Genomic DNA, 17,778 nt, shown 5'->3' with positions numbered 1-17,778 from the left:
TTTTCTTAGTTTCCAATAGAGTTTCATGAAAATTCAAATAACCCAGTTCGTCATTTCCCATTATTCGTATCTTCAACTCGATAAATCTAGTTGACAAAAATAGTAAAAGTAAACGAAAAATATTATTTTGAAAAGAATAGAATTCAGAACATCTTTAGAATAAAATCGATATCTGTTCCACGAGAGTAACAATGTACGTGCGAATTTATTGGAATTTAATTGATCGTCATTATACTCGCATGTACGTAAAAGATATTCATGAGCGTGTAACATCTTGCAACACCATACCGTCGTGACATTCAACGCTTCTTGAGTTAATCTCTGGCGGAGATACGAGCATTCGAACGACACGATGGCAGACGTGTAACGTGTGCGGCGCTTGTAAAACGGCAGCAGAGAAGCAGCAGGAAAAACTTAATATCGACGAGTACTTTTAATCGGAGCCGAGGGCCAGCATTATCGCCGGTACTGGTAGGGACATGATTACCAGTTAGCCACCGAGAGTATGACCGGTCGGTTTCGATGTTCCCGCAGCTGGGCGCACAGCGGTTGGTCGTTTTGCGGTTATAGCGCAAAAGACCCGGCAAGAATTAAACGTATAATCAAACGGCGATTCTTTATCTCGGTTCTTTCGGCCATACTGCATCGAAAAAGCCTTTTCTCCCCTGCTTCTGCCAATGAAATCTCAATTTCAAGCGTGTGTTTGCCATTTCGAATTGGCCACGGGCCCCCTCGAATTAAACTGACTCGATGATTGACCGTTTTATGCACCGTTTCGATTAGGAAGCATCGTTTGTCGTGACAGCCGACGACTGGAGTGCTCTTCAAGCACGAGACCGTTCCTCGATGTGTTCGACCAGCGTTTTCATTTTAAGGGACGATGCTTCAATGAGTCTCTATTCTTCGTTTGACAGATTGTTATTCGTCTCGTAGAAACTTTTTTGACTAATACGTACGAATTGAGATCATTGACTTTTGATCTTTTGTTCTTTTGTTTCATATTATCTACGTTGGAATTGTTAGTGATCTAATCTGAAAATGTATTTATATACGTACGTAAAAGTTACATATTTATATACGTATTATACGTATTAAAAATGGTCCCACTGAATATCGAAGCTTATTAATATAGTACAGTCGGTTGTTTAAATACTTTTGTAATCTCTGGAAAATTTATACCTTCTTATATGAAATATATATATGTCAGAATATATAAATGTATTATTAATAAATTATCATATTTACATATTTCTTCAAATTTATTTCGGACTTGATCAATATTATCATAACGGTGAAAGGTGTCTACAACTGTTTCAATATTTCCTTGGACCATTGTGTATGTGATAAAATATTCTGTCGAGTCTAGAGGGAATACCCAGCAACCTACAAAAAGAGAAAAAATTAGAAATACGAGAAAACGAAAGGAAAAGAAATTGGATCAGAAGGTAAGTGCACGAAACTGATCCAGGAATTGCACGACGGAAAATCCACTAAAAGGCTTCGTTACGTGATCCTAATATACCAAGACAAAATTTCCATTTCCCGGAAGATAACTCTCCGAATACAACGTTGCAATATTATTGCAAGTGAACCTATCTCAAACCTGGAAGCTTCAAGCAGCAGGAATATCAGAGCCCACGTAGCATCTACCCAATGATTGCTATTTACAAAGAGGCAAGCGGTCGCGTAATTCGCGCAAGAATCCGAAGCAGGAACCGAGCAATAGAAGGAAAGGCTTGATGTCGACGAGTGGCTTTAATCAAATGACTGCTTATTATCACGGCGGGTAGACAATTGATCAATTAGATAATCGGCGCATACAGGCGTGCAACGTGTTCGCGAGGCCAATGCGAAACTTGGTTGTTCATTTGAACGAGCAACCTCTTCACGGTCCCCTGTTCCAAGAGGGACGATGGTCCCACGCGAGTCGTAGCATTCGATAGGTCGATTAAAAAGATCCTGCTCGGTTCTAGAAGGTAATTTGGCTGGCCAATTCGACAGCGTAGCCGCGTCATTTTCGAGCACTTGGCTGCAAGCCGCTCGATTCGCGAAGTGGCCTCGAGAGGGTCGCTCGATCGGATCAATTTCATCGAAGCCACTTCTGCTGTGTTGCTCTAGATGTCAGCGACAGGGTACTTGGGGAGCGACGCCAAACCCCTTCGGCATAGGCACTCGTCTCGTGAACGCGTAGTCGTTCGAAAGGATCCTTCGTTTCCTCGAAATTCTCTCGAATCTGACCTGGTATCGCGTGGCTCGAGTATTCACAGTGGGTTATTGGGTGTGTTGCAGTACGAGAGATCGTTCGTGCGAACTTTTACTCAACTGCCTCGAAGTACAACTTAATGCAGTCGAGTTTTTTTATAGCGTAAGGACAGTTTGGAAAAAAGCAGGATAGGCGCGTAGATTTATAGAAGAATTGCGTGTTCATTCGATGAAATTTTATTACAGGCTGACTGGTAAAAAAATGGCTGAAGTGAGACAAGTTGCTAGGATGGACACTCGAATTCCCTGACTTGGCATGTTTTCGACATGGAGGGGATGAGAAGTATAACTGGTGAGTGAATGTTTCGAAGAACGAGGAAGGCTAATATCTACGTTAATCAGGTAACGGTAGGCCCTGTGATGATCGCGCACGATGTTCGAGTGTCCGACTAACAGTTCGCAAGCAATAAAATAATACAGCGCGCTAAGTTTAAGGAAAGCTGAAAGGGTATGCTAATTGCGAAATATTCTTGTTGCGTTGTTGAACTTTCCTTGGTTAGAAACGGTTGCCGATTTCTTAAACTATCTCTAAAAACTCGTTGTCTTATGCGAATTATCGAAAAGAGTATTTCTTAATATTTTGTTACGTCTACTATAAAAGGTTATTATCATTGCATCTTATTTTATTTTTGTTTTGGGTTTGATAATACCTGAATAATTTAATCCGAAGGTATTTAATAATTCATATTATTCGTACTAATAATAAAATGAAACGAAATCTATTAATATACTTTCTAAATATCGCTTCGTTACTCGAGTTTATCATTCTTCTATATCCTTCTACTCCGATTATGAAATTCCTATTAGACCATCTGTTACTTATACTGACGTCAATGATATCAGTGCGGTTTATAGGCTAGCAGTCAACAAATTTGTAATGCGTCTCATGAAAACCAAGTTTAGAATCTTACTGTTAAAAAAGTTTTTGATGAAAAGTCTCGTATAAGTAAGGATATTGAATTTAAATAATTGAACTTTTGTAACATTAATTTCGAATGAATAATAAAACTAGCAAATAATTCGACGTAGATAAAATTGAAAGGGTAATTCTAAATTTCCAACCGGTAGCGTATCTATAGATACTTCTAAGCTCAAATATTTCTGACACTATACGCTCAAAATCTATGTATAATAGAACCTACAATACAATTGCTATGAATACGCTTTACAGCAAGATGTTCTCACCAAAATATACTCTATCATCTATAATGCATGCTCGTGTTTCGCCCGAATTCCAACAGTCCCTCCACGTCGATCTCTCCATGGTCTGACATTTGTATCTGCGATATCGACTGCTCGTCCTAAAGTAGACGCGTATATCTTGGCGCCAAAAATAAACTTTTCCCGATGACTGGCACGGCCGAGTCGCGTCGATCCAATTATAAAATGCTGCTGTGAATTTGCCAAGCAATTTCGCTCCTTTTCAAAGGACACTTCTCGGCAGTAACCGCGATAGCGAAAGAGCATTTCGCTGACTGGTGACTTCCTGTTGGCAATTAGAGGCGGGAAGCAAGGGCAAAAATAATGCCGCGCGAAACGTGCTTGAAGTTCTAACGACCCGTTGAGAGGGACAACGACGGACCAGAGCGCTATATCTCACCCCGTTCCGCAGGATATTTGTCTTCGAGCGCGGCCATTTGACATCCGATACTCCGCGACACGGCGTCGCCACAGCGAAAGTAGAGGAGGACGTCGTACGTCCCCTTCGAATCGTTCTCGATCCCTTCTCGTCCGGCTATTCCACGAAACGTGTCAGCGACGGCGCGCGTGCTAATTGCATGAAATATTGGAGCGCGCCGGTGGCCGAGAGAGTCTGCTGACTGCTTCCTCCTTTGCGCTTCTCCTTTTGATACCTTTTGCTCCAGGAAGTTGAACATCGTGGTCGAGAACCGAGAGGGAATGAATGAACAGATAGTTGGTATTTTCGAATGAATGGGAGTATAATAAGCGCTATCGACTTTTTGTTTGTACTAATGGGTGGTTTTTATTAGCTGATTGGATATGAAATCGTAATGCAAGGGTTTCGAAGGGATGACGATAATGTCTGTATTATTGGTTTATGTATAATCAATAAATGTAAATGATGGTATTTTACTGGATATCAGTGGTTTAATATACTTACATAGATATGGTAGTATTTACCATAGAAAGTGCAGTTTCATAGGCACATCTATAGTTAACAGTGTCTAGTACGATTTCATTCAGATAAACATTATTCTGTTCAATTAAATATAAACATATGCTGTACAAATACTTCTAATGATTCAACATTCAATTTATTTCAGATGTTATTTTTTCGTTTTACAACACTATGTGTCCATTATAATTTTCCGAATATCTCACGTTTCACAATGTACTAATATTTGTTTAGAATTAAATGGTATAATACATAGAGACGTGGAGACAAAATGTATACTCACCACTGTAGATATTGACGTTTAATAGCATGTAATAATATTTATCTGAATGGGACTATATCGGCATCGTGCTACATACCTACACACACCCAAACGAATAACATAAACCAACATCAAAGCTTTACCAATCTGCTTATCGATTGTTCCAGATTTTTAATTCGTAGAGCGAAGCGTAACACGTGTAGCGCGTGATAATGCAAATGAGATTAAAACAACTTTTGGTTAGACTTTGAAACGAACTGGACAGCTTTATCTAGCAACGTTCGTCGTGATATTCCAAGCGAAATATGGTCGAGACGTTTGATGAACGTTTAAGTGAGTGGTGAACCGGTGTACTCGTTATTTCGCGAACAGCCGGCCCGTTCGTAACAAGGCATACAGAGAGTTTGTTTCTAATGTCGAGTACTAAAACCCCACTTAATGAAAAGGAGATTAAGGGATCGGGCGGCTCAGAGGGAGATTAATCTCTTGAAAGCTCGCACGTTGTAATCCAACGGGTTCTCATTATTCACATTGTACGTACCGAATATATCGTGTGTGCTAATTCGTCAAACTAGTTTACCTTTATTTCCTATAATTAACGTAATGAAGAGTAAACCAGAACAATCCATTTGGGTTGTCGATATTTACACACTAGCGCGAATATAGGTATTTGAATATCAATATTAATTTTTGAACTAAACCATACTAAATTAATTAATAAATTGTAAATAAGTAAATGTTATGCCAGAAATAAAAGCAGCATTGTCGATTTATTACGTATAATTATTTAAATATTAGAAAACACGTTTGTTATCCCATTATTCTGTTTAGGAAATTTCTTATATTGATAGTTGTTAATAGATAGCCTTATACTAAAAACAGCAAAAACTTCAAGAGGAATATTTGTAGATATAGTGCTAAGTTATCATTCGAAGATGTTTGTAACGAATTTATGGCTGTATAAATACATCCGTTTTAACTTTATTACTTGGACATCGCAACCAATCTTCTACAGAATATTTTCTGCGTTAGTATGGCATGCAAGGTATTTCACAGGTACAATACGTTCAAATATTTATCCTACGTATACTACATGCGAGGACTATGTCTCTTTTAGCCACTCAGCTCCTGTAAAATTGTTAATCAGACTGTTGCCTAATATAATAGGATATATAAATATTAATTGTGCAATTTATACCTCAATACCTAAATATACTCCACATAATGTAGACCTAAATATAATAAAAATTACGTAATTATTTTTCTAATTTCATAAAAATATCACATCATTAAATTATTCGTAATTAATTTACTAACATTTTCGTTTCTGTCTATTTCTGATTTTTATTCAAATTATCTCTATTTTTCTTAACCTTCTTTAAACTTCACAGAGCGAAGTTATGTTTAAAATTCGCCAAAGAGGTTTCCCGAATTCCCGTAATTCGAGGTTTTCGAGAACTTTCGAGACCGGAATTGTATTCGCTTCGTAGGTGATGCGTTGACTGCCATGATTTCGTGGTTACCACGTATTCGTCCATCCATACGCGCAGAATTCCAGGGGCACACGATTGTTAAACCTCTCGCTTAGCATCCGGTTCGTAAAGTTCCACCGTGGGCAGCAGCAGGCTCGGATTTACTTGCGGCTAACGTAGTTACCTGTTAGCCTGGGGTTACGGTAAAGCTCGCTTTATCGTGCCAGAAATCTCGTGGATACGTTGTCATAGTTCAACGCTTACGACATGATTCCTGTTTTCTATTGGCTGCCATTCTCTCTCTCTCTCTCTTTCTCTCTTCTCCGCTCCTTCGCTGCTGAGTTACGCCTATTGTGTGTTGCAGACTCTCGCGCGAATACCGTGTCGATAATTTCCAGGAAATAAGCTGTTATTTCTTTGAGAATTATGCGGAAATTAATCTGGAACTTGCGTGGTAAAATTACATCTTTGGAAATTTTATGGTAAGCTGAATATAAGTTTGTTCGTGTTTTTTATTGATTCTTTAGAAGTTTCTTTAAGAGATGTTTTAATTAAAGTCTATCTAATCGATATCGTGTATATTGTTTTATTACACTACTTTGGCAACTTATTCATCTTATTATTTTAAGTCTCTTTCTTTTTTGGTCAAGAAGTTCGTAATTGTAAATTTTCTCCGAATTGCTTGACGATTCTCCCGAAGAAAGTTCTCTACATCTTTAAATAATTGAAAATTAGATGAAACAGGTTATCAGAAACATTATCATCTGTCATCTGATTTTAGCTGGAATCTAAGAGTAATAGTTCTATGAGCTGTTTAAATCTGTGTGAATTTTCCTCTCTGCATATTTATGCACTGTAACTAACACAGATAACGTTATCATATAACCTTAAGAACGCATATTGCTAGAACATTATTTACTTTACATATCCACAACGAAACGAAATATCCATTCCGAAATATAATATATAATTTCCAAAAAAATATCGCATGCCATATTTCAAATTTAAAAAGAAATTTAAATCTCATGTGACACTCAACCTTATTTTCAATTTCGATACTCAGTTATTTTCTCATGGTTAATCTTTGTTCCCTTCAAATTTATAAAAGGGAGCATATTTATCCACGGAATCTGTCCTCTGCCTCCTAATAAGTGCCAAGGACCAACGTCTAATCTCGCAGCAAATTAAGAAACGTGATGTCAACCATCTAGAATGCGGAACTCTGTGTGGCACAAAGGCATTCTTCGTCATCCCATGCCTCCGATTCGACCGTAATTTCGGATGTGATGCAGCAACATTTTCGACCCGGGGATATATTTGCCATCACACGTTCGTTCGTCAGAACCGTGTGATGGATGGGAAACAATAATGGCACCCGTTAGAGGGTTGCGCAGGAAACGCATTAACGCGCCTACCTTTTCGTCATCCTCAGGTGAAGGAGTCGATTGTGGCCACCGACTGTTCCTGAAACCTTCCAGAAAGCCATCTAAGAAATGCCCTATATAGGGGTGTTTCGAATGAATATCATTGGGTTATGTGGGCGTTGACATAACGTCAATTTTACTTTCATATTCCATTAGGGAAACCTTTTATCGCTGAATGGTATCGTGAAAAATCATTTCCATTGCGTTCCTGACATATTCCTGTTCGGATATAAAGCAGATAAATAAAAGCAAGCTGTATAATTGAGTCCAAGTGAAATTTTATACTTGAATTCTTCCGAAATATTCTTGAATATTCTTAAATATTTGATTTCAGGAAAAATTTTATAATATAGTGGAGATATCGATGAGCATCTTGAAATTTTCTTGGACATATTGAGAACATAGAATATCTAGAAACGAATACCTACAAGTAGGCATTCAGAACTTAAAATTAAATTTAAACATAAACGGCGTAGTTTGACCACGAGTCGTAGAAAAATGTGAAAGGTGAAATCAGAAAAAATAGCATTAAAGATTGGAATATGAAAATATTAATCTATGTTATCATTATCGGAAAGCGCCGATAATTTAATCGTATCTAGGCAAACAACGGTACAATAATATCCCACAACCGTGTATACGTTCCACGTTATCCCTTCACAAAAAAAGAAAAAAGAAAAAAGATGAACGGGTCTTCCCTCGATGAAGAAACTAGCCAGTGAACCGCAATTAGTACGATTTTCGGTAGCGACCGCTTGGAAACAGCATAATTATCCGAGTGCGTATTCGCTGAAATTTATATCCGTCTCGGATAACGAGTTAAAGAATAAAAGAAACGAGGGTTGGAAGAAAGGGGGAACGGCGGCCAGTGTTGCGCGGTTGCCGCTGCTTAAGGGAAGTAACGAGCACTAATAACCGCGAGAATTAATTAACAGCCGACCGAGGCAAAGGGGCAGAGTGGTATAACTTGGAAGGGAATACATTCACCGCGGAAGAATACATTTTAAACACGGCGGTGTGCATCTTACTCGCGTCTAGGATTTAAGACCGTCTCGGTGGCCTGGCTAGATTCAAAAATGCTGAAAACGCTGAAAGGAAGCCTCGGTGCAAAAAGAGAGCAATAAACGTGCTAAAGGAAAAGAAAGAAACGAGGAGAAGAAGAGCGTATCGGACTCTAGATCTATGCGTTGGGTTTCTCTTCGTGAAAGAAAATACCTGAATGAAGAAGGCCGCGTGAGGAGGAAAGAAATGGGGAAAAAGAACGGGAAATGGAGAACGAAATGGAGGGGAACGCACAAACGATAGAGCGTGAAGCGGCTTGTCGAGGGCGAATTAAAGAGAAGCTCCGTAGGAAAAGAAGAAGAGACGACCGTGAGAGGAAAAGCGGGAGCGAGGAAACGGCGTGTCACCGGGCTCCCGCAGTCATTAAAAACCGTAGCCCCGTCGTTCTGGCCATTAGAATGACAAATGACGTCGTTGACGGTGCCAAATTAGCACGATGAAAGGACGACAGCCACCTCGCGGAAGGCTGTCATGACGCGAGTTGTACGCGGCTACATCGGTCTCCGCTTGTAAAATCTCTGCCAAAGGACGCGGACCGTTTACGCGAGCAGTTTTTGCCCACAGTCATGCGAATGAAATACCGACGACTGCTCGCGATTATTACTGCACCTTTATTACTGTCATTTTCTGCGTAGTTCTAATTTTTCGTCGGTTAATGGACAGTCTCGATGTAAGTTGGTGCTTTCAGACATTTTTTTCTCAGTAACGACTAACGATCGAACGCGAGAGAATACGCGTGGCAATAATCAAAGAGTGACCGGGCCGCTTTCAAACGCGTATCCATTCATTAAGGTTAAGCAGCATTTACGAAGCACGATCGGTTCCGCATTCAGCCAGCTGGTAGCCGGATTATCGTAGCATTACCTGGTAATTAGCTTCCGATGAGTCCACGCTTCATCGGCCACGTCCCTTGCTCGATTCGTCTCGTTGATATTCTCCTGCCTTCGATGAAATCGATCCCGATAACTCGATCGGATTTCCCGCATTCGTTTCCTATAATTAATTCTCTGACGCGATTCCTCTCTCTAAATATACGTCGACGCTCGTTCGCCCGGTTAATTTCTATCGGCGAGGATTTATCGTCGGTGACCGTAGCGTAGAAATGTCATCGGAACACACTGATCGAATATCAATCTTGTTTCATACGTTCGACGTCGCTCGCCGTGGCTCTTACTACGTCAATAAGTAACAAATTTAAAATATACGCGGAGATGAAATATTTAGCCGATGGACGCGTACCTTTGACAAACCCGTTTTCCCCGCCTCGATCTTCCACAATCTACAACGTCAACAGGCTCGCCAAACTGTCGAATTACAAACGTAACGCGTTAACGAGAAAATAGCGGAACGCGTTAAACGCAAGGAGAAGGGACGATGGATCCGTAAATCAGGGATAAAACGAATTGTCGTTGGGTCCATCGGACATTTATAGACTCAAATTCGCTTCGCTAAAAGTTTTATTTCGTCCAATCCAGGACAGATAGACTGGTCTGTGTTTCCTCTGTGTGTATGCAACTGGAAGAGTGTGTGTGTCTTCTCTTGTGTATCTCTTCGTGTACGATACGCGTGTGTGTTTCTCGTGTGTGCACGTGTTACACCTCGTTACACGTAGTTGTTTCCTCCTACGTCGCAATTAGTACAATATAATATGTATAGTTTTATTTTCGTCTATCTCGTTAGCATACAAAAGGATACAGGCACACAAATATCAAATATGCATCCGGTACTCGTTATTACTATTGATCAATTATAATTACACTCACAGTGGTATCTTTTATTTATTTATTTTTTTTTACCTTTTCATCATTATTATTATTATTATTCCATGTCTCGCAATCACGCGTACATACATCCTTCATATGTAAATTTTCACGCTTTCCGTCGTTCGTTCTTCATTCTCTTACAAGTTACACGCTATATGTTACAATTATATACAAAATGGTCCCGTGTCTCGACGGGCTTATTTATAATACGTTTACACATATTATGTATAAATTACAATTGCTATATACATTGAGAGATAATGCGGCGCGTTTAATAGTTTCGGGGTGACGAGAATGTTTCCTGAACCGTCGTCCTGTTAAACCTATGATATAAACCGATCGTCGTTGTTTTCTATTCTCGTACCTGCTCGTCGCGTTCCCTTCTACTCGTTGCGTGCTTGTGTAGCTGCACGTAAGCATCCGACATCCCTCATATTTGCACGATCGATGTCGATACGCGAGGTGGTCGAGGTGAACGCAACAACAGTGTCGCTCTGACGATATTTTATTTAGAGATTGTTTCGACAAACAGGCGCTTATTCAAACGAGACTTCGATAGAGTTATATATTTGAGCAAGAAATGCACCGAGATCGACGCCACAGCTGTTTTATTGCAAACTTACATTGATTTCAGTACATACTGTATTCTCGAGTTATGCTAAATTTCTCTAAACTATAACATTCAATATTACCGTTCCTCTCGTACAACATTTAATTCACAGTAACGAAGACAAAGCGAACGAAACTCACAAATTTTCAAATTTCACTTAAACACTCACGAGTTGGTCATTACTTGTTCGATTGAATTTTAATTTAAATTCCCAGCCTCAAGATTCGAGTACCCCCGTAATTCGCTCAATAAATTCTATAAATTCTACTTTAGTTCTTCAACGACATGACCTAAGAGAAGTTGAAAAAAAACCGGCAAATACGGTATAAAATATTTCACATTTTATATTATCGTCATACGTAACGCAACTGTTAACATTTGCTTCCTGCAAAAATCTCAATGTACTCATTTTTTGTTATATCCAAAATACAAAAGAACTTAAGAACGAAGAGATAATTATCTTGTAAAACGTTTAGAATTATTCGTCGGTTTATCACGCTATCAAAGAATTAACAAGAAACAATAGTCCTCGGTGTTACTCGCCCCAGCCTCTCGTGTCTGACTACTACGTTTGCATCTACTGAACGTGCCAGTACCATCGACGCATAAATTCTGGCTGATCCCCGAGCCTTCTCTGCCACGACCAACAACTTTCGTCGGGCATCTAACAACACTTTCGTGTGTGTGATACAGACTCACGCATAATATTACCCCGAGGCTCGATCAAACGCTTTGACTCGTCCCGTTTTCTTTTTAATCCTCGCCTATTACGAGACTCGCGAGCGCACGCACTTGTAAGTCTTGGAATAAAAGATGGGCCAGTTTTTCCCCTGTTGGCCGTCACTATCGACGAGCTTCTTCCCGCATTTCTCATGTCGGACCGAAAAAGGGTTGTAACGGCTGATTTATGCACGGGACTTTCTTCGGTTGCCTCGCTGCAGCTCTCCCCCTGCAGCCTTCGTGTCTTTTCCGTATCGTAGGTACCGATGCAGAACCGATCGCGTCGTATCTCGAACGATATCGCCGGACCGTGTTTTCGCGTATCGTCGCATCGACGTTCAGACAGCGGGAATAAAAAAAGCTATGGCCTCATAAAGGCCGCGCCACAGGAAACAGAAGTCGCGACGGTATGGTAATCGTTGCATCGGGCGCGTATCGAAAAGTCTCGTAGACTCGACGAGCAGTCGATGGAACGAGGAGGTCGCGAGGAGTCTTGGTCGATGTTAATATCAAACGACAAGGTGCGTTGAAAAGGGCAATGCTCGATCGAAGTTCTTTCATAGGGATTTTTTTGTTAGGGAGCATTCTACTTGCCGAGCTTCTAGATCGTCCTGTCTTCGTCGTTACGAGCCGGACTAACGTGGAAATTGTTCTGCCTATACAGACGTTTTAAGAAAAAGGTTGGCGGTGGATACAGCGGTGCAAAAGAAATACATTCTCGATTCGCGTCTTCTTTAGAAAATGGGTATAAATTTAAATAACTGCCGGGTAGTTTAATGATAAACGACTCGACGAAGGGAAAATCCTCGCAAGTCACATCGTTTACGTTATCTCGCGATTATTACGATTTCGAGAAGAACTATCGCTTCCTGAGATGTAAAATCGTGGCGAATATATCCCGTTGAAGATAAAACGGATCTTCCCCCTCCCCGCCGCGAAAGAGTACAGAACGTGTGCGTGTAAAGTTTAATAAAACTCGCGCGAATAAGGCTGTGAGCCACTGGGAGAGAGAGTTGCAGCGACGATTTAGAACGAGCGTGCGATATCTCGACGATCTCGGTGCACACTCGGCGCACCGTTGTCATTGACATGTCGGCAGCATGCAGCTCCGCTGCACAAAGGAACCATAAAGTATCCTAAGAAGTACGCTGCGAGCAGGCACGAAAGTACCGTCCTTCGTCATCTTTATCTTCCTCTTCGTATCCCAAAGAAGAGGGAGTGTGCACCATCTTTAACGATCTCCTTCCATTTTTTTTCCACTCCTTTACACCCTTCCCATCTCTTTTATCTCTTTTTTTTCTTACTCTTTATTAGCGAATCTCTAAGAACCTTCGGAATTCTCTCCAACCCCTGACCGGTTATTGATTTAATTCTTCCTTAACGTATAGTCTGCACGTGAACGTCATTCTCCTTTTACCGTCTGTGCACGCTTTAAGATAAATTGACGATTATTGCCAGAAGCGGACTGCCTAGGTACTGTAAGTGCAGGAAGTTCAAGGTACTTAATGCTCGGTGCCGGGGTTATTGCAGAAGTTCGGTGAAAAATTGCGGCGCGCAATAAGGATCTCCGTTTCCTTTCTCTGTCCGAGCTCGCGTAAGGCTGTCAACGGAAGTTTGAAAGCTGAACGCGATGCGGAGGAACATCGTGGAACGCGCGATACCGGAACTCGTGTTCACAGCTTCTCGATCGTCGCGATGCCGGATACAAAATGAGAAAGGACCTTGAAGCAACCGTTCTCTCTTCTTTTCTTTCATTCTCGTTCGCTCTTGTCAGTCCGCCGCTGAATTATTACGATAACGTCGAAAACGATAACGCTTGTACGTGATATTATTTTTCTCTTTGCGATTCGTTTCATTTTCTTCGTTTTTCTTTTGCTTTTAAATCGTGGATAAAATGAAAGTTAAAAGATAACAACGGTAGAAAAAAAGAACAGAAAACGACGATTATTATTGCGACCAAGTTATTTGCTCAGTGCCCCCCAACTTAAGGCGCTTGAAAGGTGTGTATAGGTAAGAAAGTATACGTGTGTGTGTGCGTGTGTGTGTATGTTGTGTGTGTGTCACGAGGTCCCTAACGGTTATATTTACACTCGAAGCACTCGAAGCTGTCACTCTTACGGTTTACTTTTAACATTCTACGGTGGCGACGATTAAACACTAAATATACATAGGTAAGTTTCCGATCGTTGTTAGATGTTACGCGTGTATCCCTTCGTTCGGCCAGGAACGAGAACGCGGCTTCGGTAAGAAAACTCTTCGTTGAATCTTTCATTAAACGATCTTTGCGTAAACATTGCAACTCCTTTACATCCGATAGAGTATAGAAGTAAAAGGCTCGAAGTATAAATCGAAAATATATTTTGTAAGCGTTCTATACATAGTTGCTTCGAGAATCGTTCACTTAATAAAAGAGAAGAGCGCCGAGATTCGACGAAGAGCTTCCTCGTGGAAGTTAGCGCGAGATCTATCAAATGTGCCTAGAGTCACGTCTCGCGGCTGTCTTCGTCTCGTTCTTCTAACTTTTATTAGTATTAGTTTTCTTAATATATCACAATGTGGTTGGTTCTCTCCATGCTCGCGTTAAATCACGTTTATCTATTTACCATTATTTCCTCGCATCGTTTCTTCGCGTTTTTTTTTTTTTTTTTTGTTCATCTTTTACGTACACATGTATTTAATTATTGTTGTCTCATCCCTGTATTGTCGATTCCTTACGCCGGTTAATCCCTTGATTTTTATTTCCTCGTTGCATGAAGGCGATGTCGGTAGTGATAGAGAAATAAAGTTGGCCTTATACAATATATATATAATATATATATAATATATCGTTATTATACGCTTAAAATTCACCGACGCGCCATAATTACGCATTACCTTTGTTGTATTTATATATCTATTTATATATATATATATTTATATAATTTTTTTTATCTCTTCCCTCGTATATATCGCACATATACGCGTACGTGTGTATAATACGTATATAAATTAAAGATTCGTTTACGGGGCGTTATATGCTGCGATAATAAATAATACGACGAAACACATACGCAGGCGCGTACACGTGCCTCTTTGCACGTATTACAGCATAGTCGGGATACTGGATTATTTATCTGACGTCAGTCTTGTGTGAGGCGGGATCGAAGCTCGCTAACGTTCTCCTTTTCCCACAAATCTTTTGTTCACCCCCCCCCTCTCCCGTCCACCCCAAGCCTGTTCTTCCACGTCCCTACCGCTACCGTTTTCCGTTCGATATCATCGCGTCGATCTCCGCACGTTCTCGTCCCCCTATCCTTTTTTAGCTTCGCTCCTGTTCTTACCACGACAATACTTGACGTTCGTTCTATCACGCAGGAATCGTTCATGGGTAGCATTCCAAAGCAACAATTAACGGCGATTAATTATCGATCGTGAGCAGAAATCGCCAAAACCGAATAAATATTTTTACTAGAATAAAAAGACTAAAAATAAGAAAAGAGACCGCTTCTCTGTTTCTTCTTTTTTCGCCTCCGATTGCTTCTTCCTTTACTTTTTTTTTTTCTTTTTTGTCTTTTTTCACTCAGCCGTTTTATCGTTTGCCTAGCCACGGATCGATAGCGAGCTCGATCTGGTTGCACATGCGCGCCGAACAGACGAAACCATTAAACACGCGATTCCTTCTGGAAATCCGCTCGGTCGCGTTGCAGCGCCGCGCCAAGTCGCGTCCAGTTGCATCGCGCCGGTTCTCTTATCGCGGCCGCGTTTTTCCGCGGCGAAAACACGACCTACGCGAATTACAATTTCGTTCGTGGAACAACGGTTCAACGAAGCTGCTAACGCTCGTGCATTTTATCGGCCCGGAAGAAATGTAGCATCACGCGGAAAAACGTTCCGAACACGCGAGGCTGTATCAACGAAAAATACGACTCTCTTTACCTCCTCCCTCTTTGCTCTTTTTACTCTCTTCTTTCAGCCGGAACTTCTAAACCCTCTAACTCACTCACGGAGTTTGGAATTTAAGGGAGAAGAGGGTTACAGGATAACTTTTTCGCGCGTGTTCCATCCTGGCCTAGCTTCGCAAAGCTTCGCTGCGGGGAACGAAAGTCTTTTGAACGGAAAGAAAGTTCGGCAACTGCGGCGTGCGAACGCGTTTCCAGATAACGCGGACTCGTAGCGACCCGTGAAATCGAAGCTTCGTTATCCTCGACTATAATAATTCATGAAAACTCGGTGAAGATCGAAGAACGACGCGTGCTACAACGTTTGTTCTTGGTTCGTGATCGTGTACACACCCTGTTACTCGGTAAAACTGACAGAAAATATAAAGATCGTAGATGGCTGTGCTCGATGCGTCGATTTCACGAATCGCGCTTCCTCTTCATTAGTTTCGACGAGACGAATTTCCAGAGAAGAGTCTCGGCAGCTTGCTGCCGTTTAACTGATATGCCAATTGTAGTTACAACTCCGGTTACGCGTATCGCCTACCTGCCGGTTGCAAGTAGGTTAAGTCCTCTTAAGCGCGGCACTCGAGGTATTGCGCCTCTACTCTACGGTACGCTCGGAAAGTGCGCGAATGGCAGTGCTCGTGGAGAAAGATTTCGATGAGATCGAGACCGCGGTTCGAGTGGCTGCGTCGAATCATAGACGACTTTTCGCCTGTTCCAATCTTTTTTTTTTTTTAATTGGGCCGTTCGAGAATTCCGACACGAACAAAAAATGTTCTCCATGCCCCGGTTGCGCTCGAACTCGATCTCTTGTCGTTTCCTCTTCTTCGTCCTCTTCTTCCGCTTCGTTTCGACGCTTCGACAGCGCTCGAATTTTCGCTAGACCTTCAGCATCCATTGTAGATTTTTTTTTTCTTTCGGGGAATTAGACTCGACGATCGAATTTATCAAATGGAAACGAACTGGGCAGTACATCGTTGCAACGTAAGATTTGTGGAGAACAGAGAATCGTATAAAGTGGAAGATTAAAAATAGGAACGATAGATGATAGCCGATCTATGGATGCTGAAGACTTGGATCAAACGGTCGATCTCTCAAGGTGAAGTACGAAATGTTATCGTACCTTGGATCTAGCGGCGTACCGCGTGCATTCCGCAGGATGAAACAGTCCTTACGCGTATCTGTGCAAAGAGTGTTCGCGGCGCTTGCTTCCTCTGCGTTCGCGCTCGCAAACTGGTTCCGGGCTCGGAGGATTCGAGTACGTCAGATTACTGGAGCCTCGTGGGGGCGGCGCGCTCATCGGGGGCGGTGGTGGAGGGAAAAAGCTCTGCAAGCACGCCTAATGCAACAGAACGTAAAGAGAATTTAACACGTAGCTTAAGATTTTGTTTGCCTATAGTATTGCCTGTATCACAATTTCTAGAATTTTGTTTACAAAACATCGAGGTATAATACTTTCAATGTTGATCTTTGAGATACGAAAATATAGTAACGTAAACCACAATGAAATAGTATTTGAGTTTCGTAAACTTCCAAGCTAACAAATACGTATAACTAAACATTATAGTATTTACGTGCTTTAAACATTCAATAGAGAATAGGACAAAAGTTTCCAACAGACACATTTTCGATTTTATATTCCACAAGCGATATCTAAAAGAATTTTAACAAATACATAACAAGTGTAAGGGTATAAATATAAGTATTGCAAATAAACGCTATTATGTAGTTATATAATATCAATTAAAATTCTTTGGAACATCATTGTATTCTCTTAATAATAGTCACTTGATTAAACAATTTACAATTACCCAGTGTGAAATAATTAAAAATTCCAAATAAACGTATTCTTTCATTATACATAAATAGAGACACAAATTTAGACACAAAATACATGTAGAAGAATTACGATGTTTCTACAGCAAACATATCGAAAAATCGGAGAAGAGCAGGTGCTTTCATGAGCTTTTTGTTTCAAGCAGATATCTCAATTAGTTGCTGAGATACGAGATTTCAAAGTTTACGGTATAGCATGCACCGGAATATGAATGTCAACCGAGATTCTTGGAATAGACCTGACCTACTTCTTTTCCTGGAAATACGTACGTTGAACCACTAGAAAAAAAGCTGACTGCACGTGTGT

At 40.8% G+C, this 17,778-nt stretch overlaps 1 protein-coding gene and 1 long non-coding RNA gene across 9 annotated transcripts in view; one reads left to right on the top strand and one right to left on the bottom strand.

Annotated features, from left to right (window-relative positions):
* The first annotated feature begins 2,459 nt into the window (after positions 1-2,459).
* LOC138184389 (uncharacterized) overlaps positions 2,460-17,778 on the top strand; it is a 61,828-nt gene continuing 46,509 nt past the window's right edge. Inside the window, exon 1 of the long non-coding RNA XR_011174314.1 lies at positions 2,460-2,554. This is a non-coding gene — a long non-coding RNA (uncharacterized LOC138184389). The remainder of the gene's footprint in view (positions 2,555-17,778) is intronic.
* Positions 10,059-17,778, bottom strand: part of LOC138184329 (discoidin domain-containing receptor 2) — a 254,587-nt gene continuing 246,867 nt past the window's right edge. For all 8 annotated transcript variants that reach the window (XM_069122228.1, XM_069122231.1, XM_069122241.1 and 5 more), the window contains one exon: positions 10,059-16,974. In XM_069122228.1, the coding sequence (XP_068978329.1) occupies positions 16,807-16,974 (168 nt within the window). In that variant the 3' untranslated portion in view covers positions 10,059-16,806. The remainder of the gene's footprint in view (positions 16,975-17,778) is intronic.

Source organism: Bombus flavifrons, chromosome 1, assembly GCF_040668555.2.
Source record: "Bombus flavifrons isolate JBK064 chromosome 1, iyBomFlav1_principal, whole genome shotgun sequence".
Lineage (NCBI taxonomy): Eukaryota > Metazoa > Arthropoda > Insecta > Hymenoptera > Apidae > Bombus > Bombus flavifrons.
Note: the sequence above shows the minus strand (reverse complement) of the source record. Positions and strands in the feature narration are given on the sequence as shown.